Source organism: Diorhabda sublineata, chromosome 5, assembly GCF_026230105.1.
Source record: "Diorhabda sublineata isolate icDioSubl1.1 chromosome 5, icDioSubl1.1, whole genome shotgun sequence".
In the NCBI taxonomy this organism is placed as follows: domain Eukaryota; kingdom Metazoa; phylum Arthropoda; class Insecta; order Coleoptera; family Chrysomelidae; genus Diorhabda; species Diorhabda sublineata.
In genome coordinates, this window is record NC_079478.1 from 24,390,658 (window position 1) to 24,400,301 (window position 9,644).

General features: G+C 30.9%; 2 protein-coding genes across 3 annotated transcripts in view; one reads left to right on the plus strand and one right to left on the minus strand.

Moving 5' to 3' along the window:
- Window positions 1-3,566, plus strand: part of LOC130443739 (sodium- and chloride-dependent GABA transporter ine) — a 61,327-nt gene extending 57,761 nt beyond the window's left edge. For both annotated transcript variants that reach the window (XM_056778515.1, XM_056778516.1), the window contains exons 9-10: window positions 2,350-2,727; window positions 3,239-3,566. In XM_056778515.1, coding sequence (XP_056634493.1) covers window positions 2,350-2,727; window positions 3,239-3,538 — 678 coding nt within the window. In that variant the 3' untranslated portion in view covers window positions 3,539-3,566. The remainder of the gene's footprint in view (window positions 1-2,349; window positions 2,728-3,238) is intronic.
- A 3,012-nt stretch (window positions 3,567-6,578) lies between these two features.
- Window positions 6,579-7,172, minus strand: LOC130444672 (uncharacterized). Its single transcript, XM_056779948.1, has one exon. It carries the CDS (start codon window positions 7,170-7,172, stop codon window positions 6,579-6,581), a length of 594 nt encoding a protein of 197 aa, XP_056635926.1.
- Between the last annotated feature and the right edge of the window lie 2,472 nt (window positions 7,173-9,644).

Genomic DNA, 9,644 nt, shown 5'->3' on the forward strand with positions numbered 1-9,644 from the left:
TTTCTTTTTCATATCAGTTCGTTTCTCCGATAAACTCTCACACTTTTATTTCTTGAACTGCACACCAGAATATGTTGTTGAATCGGCAAATACAGCGACTGTGAATCTTCTCTCTGAGAAATCCAGGGAACTGTATTTAAAGGAATATAATTCTTTTATGGAGTGGCGTACTAAAAGGGCATAAACAGCTTCACAGAAAAAGTGCTACTGGCTTACTTTGAAACTAAATCCAAAATGTGGAAGTCTTCGGTCGACTCGTTAAATGTTGCTAATTCAAGTACCAGTAGGAATGTAACTTCTTCTTCACTTGAAATTAATGGTTCACAGTTGTACTTTTTATATTACTAGCACAAACTGATAATTGATAAAAGTTTTGTCGAATTTCCTCAAGTCTAGACACGTAGAAAAATTTTTGTATAAAGCTCGTGAGTAAAGTAACTTTTTTTCACTCTTAGGAATTGCCGCCAGTCAAACCGTCCTACTCCTGAAAAAATGTATTACTTCATACACTTGTTGCATAAATAACTATTTAGCATTCGATACAATTGGATGTAAATATTCTCTCTCAATGGATTTCCGGCTGTAATGAGACTGCGCTAGAAAAATTATCAATATGAGATTAAATTTTTCCAATAAGTTTGCTTGATGTTTTTTTAGCAGGTGGTTGTCGGCCAAGGATGTCTGGTTTGTCTGAACCTGGATGGATAAAGTTGTTGCAGGTCCTTATTTTTCGACCTCTCCTAAATAAATAATAGGATCTGTTACTTACCTTTAATTTCTTTACACCTGATTGTGCTTTTTGCATTATGGGATAGATAACTACAACTGTCTACAATTATGGAGCTTTCGAATTTTGAATAAAAATTTAGACGGATATTCTCGATTTTCCGAACTTCGTAACTTGGATTTGGAGCAATCTATGATTCGCAATTTTTTCCCGTCTCTTATATTTCTCTTTCAATATTTGATATCCAACTTTCTTCACTACGTTTTGACCTACGTGTTCTTCTCACTTAAGAAGTAGTATGCTTCTCAACATTTGTGGAAGATCATTTGCTGAAGCGTTTCGCTCGGTTTTTTCTATAATTCTTTTTTCCTACATAAAACCTTCATTAAAAAAATAAGAATCTTGAAATTTACGACTTTTAAATCTGGGGACAGAAATATCCAAAATACTCATTACAGTAGATATATTACTATCAAAAGGGCTTATTAAACATACACGTAGTTTATGAGAAAGTTATAGTAGGTACATACATTCAAGTTTCATAACAGATCTGGTTGGGTTTATCCCTAATTACATTAATTCCCACTTCTTGATAAATATAATTGGATACTACTTCATTGTTTGAGGAAGTCTGACCTCTATGTAATTAGTAGTGACCATGCACCTACAACAAATCTGGTTTAACAACTCCTAGAGAATTAATTAAAAATATTGTGTCTAGTAAATTAGTATTAAAATTTACTTTCACATCTTAAATTAATTTCAAATTATTTACAATATATTGTGACGTATGGTAAATTTCATTTGGCTTGCACAACTGAACAAGTATTTTGTCTCTTAAAATCATGTTCAAAATTATTAATCGGTCAAACAAATATTATTGTAGAGTACCAACAAATACCTATTTGTTGATTATTATTAATTATTTTTCCACAGAAACTGAAAATAACACAGTGTAAATGATAAAAACAACAATTACCAGCAAGGGTTGAGTTACAATTTATGATCAAGTCAGGTATACAAACTGTCACCTAGAGTAAACAAATATTTCACCTACTTTAGAAATTGACCTAGGCACATAGTCAGTTTTAGTTGCAATACTCAATTCTCACTAACTACAAAGAAGTGACCATGTTACTTAGGCATTTTTTCTGTTTGTTTAATGTAGTTATTGACTTAGACATTGCTCATCAATAGCAGCTTCGTTGTCAATGGAGGAAGAGACTTTGACACTATTCCCTATATACATCTATGTATTAACTATAAACACAAAATCCAAAAATTTTGACTTAGTCACTTCTCTCAGTAAGCTGTATAACTACTACTTTCAAAATGAATCAAAATGAAAATCCCAGTTTCTTGTTATCTAGTGATGTAGATTTATGGTTCCATCATGTGTGAAAAAAGATTGCCAGTATTTTTCGTTTAATAATATGCACACTGCAAACGTGTCATATTTAAACTGACAATCTCCCTATCTAGTCTTTCACTACAAGTATTACTTGAGTCACACATATCGTATCGTATACCTATAAACCTATAAAAAATACCATAACTAATATCTAGTCATATGAATTTTATATTCATATTTTTTAAAGGAAATCATGTCTACGCTGTTTTAGGGTGGAATATACTTTTTTCAACTAATAGACCACTATGCAGCATCTATTTCCATTATGTACCTCGCATTTTTCGAAGTAATAGCTATAACATGGTTTTATGGAGCTTGGAAGCTTAGCAAAAATGTGAAAACTATGACTGGAAGGCATCCTGGTTACTTTATAAAATTTTGCTGGTTGATAGCAACACCATTAATGATTTTTGCTTTATGGGTGTTTCTAATAATTGACTACGAACCACCAACTTACAACAATGGAGTATATCATTATCCCGTTTGGGCAGTGGTACTAGGATGGATCATAGCTGCAATGTCTATTCTGTGCATTCCTGTTACAATGATGATTGTGTTTTTAAAATCTCCTGGATCCACATTTAAAGAGGTTAGTATATTTATTCATGTGATAGAAATTTACAAAAGACTAATAGTCAAGAATGTGTATTTACTCAAATATCAAAATATTGAGGTCTCAATTTATTTGATCAATTCAATCGTAACTAAGCTGGAATTTCTGGAGATTCTCACTAAACACACTGTTTACACCACTACTTTACCAACACTCACAATTACACTGTCTGACGCACGTTTCGATAATCAAGTTATCGTCTTCAGAGACTGAAGGTAAACAGTTTTCACGCGTCAGGCAGTTTAATTGTGAGTTTTGGTGTAGTGGTGGTGTAAATAGTGTAAATTAAGTCGTATACAGAGAGTAGGAAAATATCTTGAAAAATTTTCTGGGCGGGGTTCAAATGAATTTAAAAATATGTGCAAATTATTTATTGACAACTAATTGAACAGATTCAATTAACACTTTCCAACATAAAGTTGAGTAGTGGTTATTTTAAATTTAAATAGCATAACTGAATAACTAATAGAAAAAATATTTTTTTTAGAAATTGAAAAACTCAATCAAATCAGATATTTTGGAAAAATGTCCTAAGTGTAGTGAGATGGATTGCGATTGTACCTTAGATGAAGATGAAGGACCTATGCTTATTGTAAAACCAGTAGTTGAGATGAAGAATATTAAAGAAGAAAAGACTGCAGAACCATTATTTCCTACTATCGATAGTAGTACAATTCTTCAGAATCATGTCGAAACTGAGCATGTAGAACCAAGTGAAACACTCAGCGAATATGATAATGTTGCAGAACATGAGAAAAAAACTGAAAATGATGTAAAAAATGAATGATATTGTGTTAATAAAGTATAAATACAAATTTCTCTTCTTCTTTTACCTTCTTATATTCAATCGTAGAAAATATATTTCTGGTTTTAAGTTGGTCTCTACAAATAAACTATGATTTTTCATGGAAGAGGCTTTTGATCTTAAGACTCAATTTAAATCTGAATTAAAATATCACATAGCATTCACAAATCTAATATACGACTCAATATATCACCTACAACATGAATATGAAAATATAATATATTCCAAAAAGTATTTTGAATCCTCAATTCTTAAATTCTCATATATGAAAAAGTTGTGATTACAAGTTAAAATTATCAACTTTTATTAAAACTTAGTATGATCAATCAATATTCCTATCACACGTCATTTTATGTTTACAAAAATTAATACAATTTAAAGCACCGAAAATCTTAATTGATTATTGTAAGTAAATTTTATTATTGTTATACCTTTATACATATTTCTTATATTGTACTTGACCATAATGTCAGACCCAGACGATGAACACATAATTATTCGAAAGCTCGTAAAATATATTACAGTTAGTCTACTTTGGTGTTCCTTTGCCACGTTCCCAATAAGAAAACGCTTATATATATATATATATATATATATATATATATATATATATATATATATATTTCTTTTCTTATTCTATTATAATGAGAAAATAAAAAATAAAAATGATTTCGAGTGTTGAAAAAATAGTATATCTGCAAGAGAAATCTGATTTTCAATAAAATATTTCGTAAGATTGAAATTTATTCAGGATTTCTCATTTGTCTCCAAATTTGATATATTTTTTACTTTACTTTACTGCTAACATCGGTTTGTTTTCAGAAACATGTTTGTAAAATCGAGTTTTATCATTTTCTGTTTACAGGGCCTTTTTTTCTACCATTCTATTATAATAATATATGGGTTTATTTGGATATGTAATATACTTAATATTATACATGAAAAAATCGATTATCACAATTGATTAACTAAATCATATTTCTCATTCCTTATAGTTGAATTAAAATTTTGAAAGCAAAAGCAAGAATTGTATAGTAGTGTTGCCGAGATCTTAACAAAATTGAATATTGTTACTAGCAATGAAATTATACGGTACGCAAGGAAAGGGAAATTAGAATTATCCGAATATCTCCGTAAACAAAAAAAATAAAATTATTACAGGTCATATTATTAATGCACACAAAAGATATTCATATTTCAAGTATGAAACGACATAAGAAGAAACTAAATAATTTATTAAAGATTTGTCTCTTTAGATTAAGGAAGAATAGAAATAAAAGATATTCCTAATAATCTATTGCCTTCACAAATGGACTGATAAAAAAATGAAATAAGACAGTTTTACATTTCTACAACTCAAATGTATTACTAGATAAATATAATTCTCCAAATATCACAAATAGGATATCAACCAATATCTATTTCTTACAAAAAACAAAGAACAAATAACCTTCAACATGAAATTTAAATGTAATACAGCGTCATATATCGAATAATAAATAATCAAAATCAAAACTATCTATGATGTTCTAAATATTAATATAGAAATAAAAGATATGCTTGACTTTCCATTGAAATATGAGATACTCATTTGTTTCAAAAATATATTGAATGAAATTGTAATTATACTCGTATATAATGTAATATTAGATGTTATAGAAATTGTTTTGAATTCTCCTATCTTCCAATTAAAATGGAATGAAAATAATTATTCAGGAGGTTGCAAAAAAATTCTTCGTATTATAAATTACAATTAACCTTGGAATTGATATATGACAATATTTTATATTTTAAATATAACATGTAGAGTAAGAAGAAATCCGCTGTTAGAATAATTCAATAATCAAATAAATTGAATGGAACGAAAGTAACAAATAGAATACAGAGCTTCAATGAAATGGAATATTCATATGAATTCTCAATTTTAGAAATGGTGGGATTTATATTTATTCTTCAATAATAGCTTCGAACTAGAAGCCGAAACGTGTAGAAATTTGAAATTCTTAACTCCGTTGAATCCTTCTTTAAACGAATTGTAGGTACAATACAGATAACATTATTTTGTTGACCCTCCATTTGACTTCAACTTCTATCTCATCTGAGGTATCTTTTACCCATTTGGGGAACCTGTAGGAAAAATAATTTCAATTGAGTGTAAATCATGCAAAAAAAATTTTGAAAATTTTTTTTAATTATGGGTATCTCTCACCAACAAATGTTTTACATGAAGAGTTGGAGATACCTAAATTAGAATCCTTATTGCACCTTGTACAATGTAAACTTGTTTATAAAATATTGAATAACCTGCAAAAATCAAATACAAACTTTAATTCAAATAATGAAATACACAGTTACAGTACAAGGTCAAGTACAGACTTATACCTATCGTAAAATAGAATTAATATAGGTTTAAATAATCCTCTTCAGCTCACATCCAAAATGTTTAATAGTTTAAGTTATGAAATCAAATTTAGTAGTTTTTATCAAATCTTTATTATAATATGTAGAAGCTTCTCAAAACTCAGTAGATGATGTCAGAAAATAGAAATAAATTATATTATAAAGCACGTATTTCGATAACTTAAGACTTATTCTTCTCCATCATCGTACTTTAGGACTTAGTCTTGTGTTCGTATCAATGGTTGCTTAGCTGCATCTGGGATTATGAAGCTTTAATACCATCTTGTAGGTGGTATTCCTGTTCGTCTGGATGTATTCGGTGTCTTCGCAATATTTACTAACCTGTCATCTGACATTCTGCCCACGTGATATCTCCATTTCCTTCGCCAATTCCTCGCCCATCTCACTAAATCCTGTATGTCACATATCACACTTATTTCATCATTTCTCTCAAGTAAAATAATGTATATCTCGCTATTGATCTCAGCATTCGCATTTCAGTAGTTCTTAAAAGCTACTAAGTTATGGTGTTCTCTGCTCTGGTCTCTATGTATGTCATTACTGGTCTCACACAGGTCTTGTATATTCTGACTTTGCTCTTCGTAGTCATATGTTTTTTTCGCTAAATTACATCTTTCAGGTACCCTGATATTAATGACGCCTTTGTTGTTTGAGCTTTCACTTCATTCTTTACATTTCTATTACTTGTTATATTCGCTCCTAGATATTTGAATGACATCACATGTTCTACACTCTGATCGTATATTGCGAGTTTATATCTTCTCGGTTCTCTGGATACTGTAGAAGATTTAGTTATCTTCAGGAATATTTGCATGTTAAAAGCTTTTGCTATTTGTTCACACTTATACAATCGTCTTTGTAAGTTATCTTCTTCTTTTGAGATGATCACTGCGTCATCAGCATAAGATACTATTCTTATTTCTTTGTTTTCCATCCGGTATCCTCTTCCAGCTTGCTTTACCTTGTTTGTAATCTCAGCCATTACGATTCTGAACAAGGTCGGTCTGAGGCTATCTCCTTGTGTGATACCGGTGATCAGCTCATTTTTCATTCTGATATATGTGTAATTATCGATGTTCAGGTCTTTGATTACTTTTATTATGTTTGGGTGAATCTTCCTTCCCTTTATTAGAGTTGTTACATCCCTCAATCGTACCCTATCAAATGCTTGGGTGGTGAGAGCGATGAAGCACATATTATTAAACTCTATAGCCTTTTCCGTAATTTGGCAGATCACAAAAATAGCATCTATAGCAGACCTGTTCTTTCTGAATCCCAGATGATATCACTTTTTCCGCTAAAAATTTGGTGAAATGTTTTTGTACTGCACTCATCAAGCTAATACCTCGATAATTTTGTGGATCGTACTTTTCACCTTTTTTAAAAATTGGATTCAAAATACTTTGTTTCCATTCTGATTGTATACTCTTGGTGTCATGTATTTTATTGAAAATAGTGCGTAGTTCTTCGTATAAAGTGGTACCTCCATACTTGATCATCTCGTTTGGTACTTCGTCAATATCTTAAGCTTTTCTGTTTTTCAGTTTAGTCACCATTTTTCGTATTTTCTTCAAAACTATGGTATATCTCTCAATTTGTTCCTCATCTTAATGTAAGTTCTGTGTTGATGTACTTGTTGTTGATGAGTCGTAGAGTTCTCTAAAATACCTCTCCCATTTTTCCATAGTGACTTTTGTATTTACTCATTTATTTGATTTTTTCTATTCCTAAGTAGGTCCCATATTTTTTTTGTCCCCCCTAGATATCATTCTCTATATCCCTCGAAAATTTTTCCCAATGATGTCTTTTGATTTTCCGAATATTTCCGTTGACCCTATTACTTACAGATTTTTACTCATTATAATATGTCTTTGCTTTGGATTTATACGGCAAGAACGATTTTCTCGTCTCTTCAGACGCATCTTAATTTCTTTTCTGAATCAGGGTTTAGTATTTGATCTTCCCCTGTTCTTTATAGTTATTTTTCCAAACGCTTTCACTGCTGCTTCCAGTATGTTCGCCCTTAACTTTGCCTATGCCGCTTCGACGTCGTCGCAGTTTGCTACTATTTTTCCTCTGAGCCTTTCTTGATAAAGGTGTTTAGTTGAGCCTAATAGGTATTCCATATTGAATTTTGTTCTTTCCTCGATTGATTTCTTACGGAGTCAACCTAAACATGGTACTGCCGGCTTAGTCCTATTCCCATAATTTTATTCATACGTTATTAATACTGTCTGAATAAATTTTCTCACAAATTCTAATATGAATGAATTTCTTTCCTGCCAACATCTATGACTTATTACCGGCAATATCATACAACTTTAAAAATGACAGTGAACGTGAATATGGAGTTTATCATGATTATTTGTCGAAATCGAGAAATTAAAATGAATTTTTGTTTATTGCGTAGAAATAAGAATTTACCAAGTATCGTCATTATCGCATAAAAGATAAAGACTTTTCAAATGAGGTATTACAGTACATTACAATTTAAACATAATAGCAATCACTCTGTATATATGATCGCAATGAGCTTTGTTTGTAGGATGGCAATCGTTTGTTTAACTGTTTGCTACCAATTGAGAAGAGAAGAAAGGTAATTCTGTCATATATGTACAGTTGATGGAAAATATTTTAGGAAGTGTGGATTCTCTTCACTTTCTTTGGAGTTTTTTCATATTCCTCCATCAATACTTCATCCAAATTACTAATACATGTTCAAGAAATTCTTGACAACATTCATACAGTATATTTTCAAATTCTCTTTTCTAATGACGTTTGAAAATTTAGGAGTCACTTAACAAAGAGAACAAAACATAAGCTCATACTGAATACACTGTTTACACCACCACTATATCAACACTCACAATTACACTGTTTGACGCGTTTCGATAACCAAGCTATCGTCTTCAGAGACTGAAGGTGAACTAAAATCTAATTACTTGACTTACCTGATTTATACTAAATTTTCACCAATAAACCTCCTCCCGCGAAAATTAGTTCCAGCGGGAAAAAATTCATTCTTTGACTACTAAACTAAAGAGTGGGCTATAAGGAATTGGCTTTTTCTCCCTATTTAAGCTACTTTTACATCTAGCAATTTCGATGCTCTCAAATGTATCCAACAATTTATTATTGGATACATTTTCTAACAATTTTACATTTTTAATATTTTTGTCAGGATTATGACTGGTAGCGTGATAGGGAATACCTGATTTTCCGGTCCGTCCATATCTCATATGACTTATGTGCTGTTTAAACTGGACCTTAACGGATCTCTTAGTCTGCTCAATATACTTTCGGTCACAATCACCAAAACTTATTTCATATATACCATTCTTTTCCAAATTTAGTATTTTATCCTTTGGGTTGCCCAACAATTGTTTCAATCGAAATTGCTAGATGTAAGAGTAGCTTAAATAGGGACAAAGGGCCAATTCCTTACAGCCCACTCTTTAGTTTAGTAGACAAAGAATGAACATGAATATTCCCGCCAAGGAGTTTTTTCCCGATGGAATTAATTTTCGCAGGAGAAGTTTATTGGTGGAAAAATTTAGTAAAAAACAGGTAAGTCAAGTTATTAGATTTCAGTTAACTTTCAGTCTCTAAAAACGATTGGTTATCGAAACGCGCGTCAGACAGTGTAATTTTGAGTGTTTGTGTAGTG

What these genes read in the sequence shown, in the direction of transcription:
- LOC130444672 (XM_056779948.1), bottom strand. Translation starts at nt 7,172, where the DNA reads ATGTGCTTCATCGCTCTCACCACCCAAGCATTTGATAGGGTACGATTG.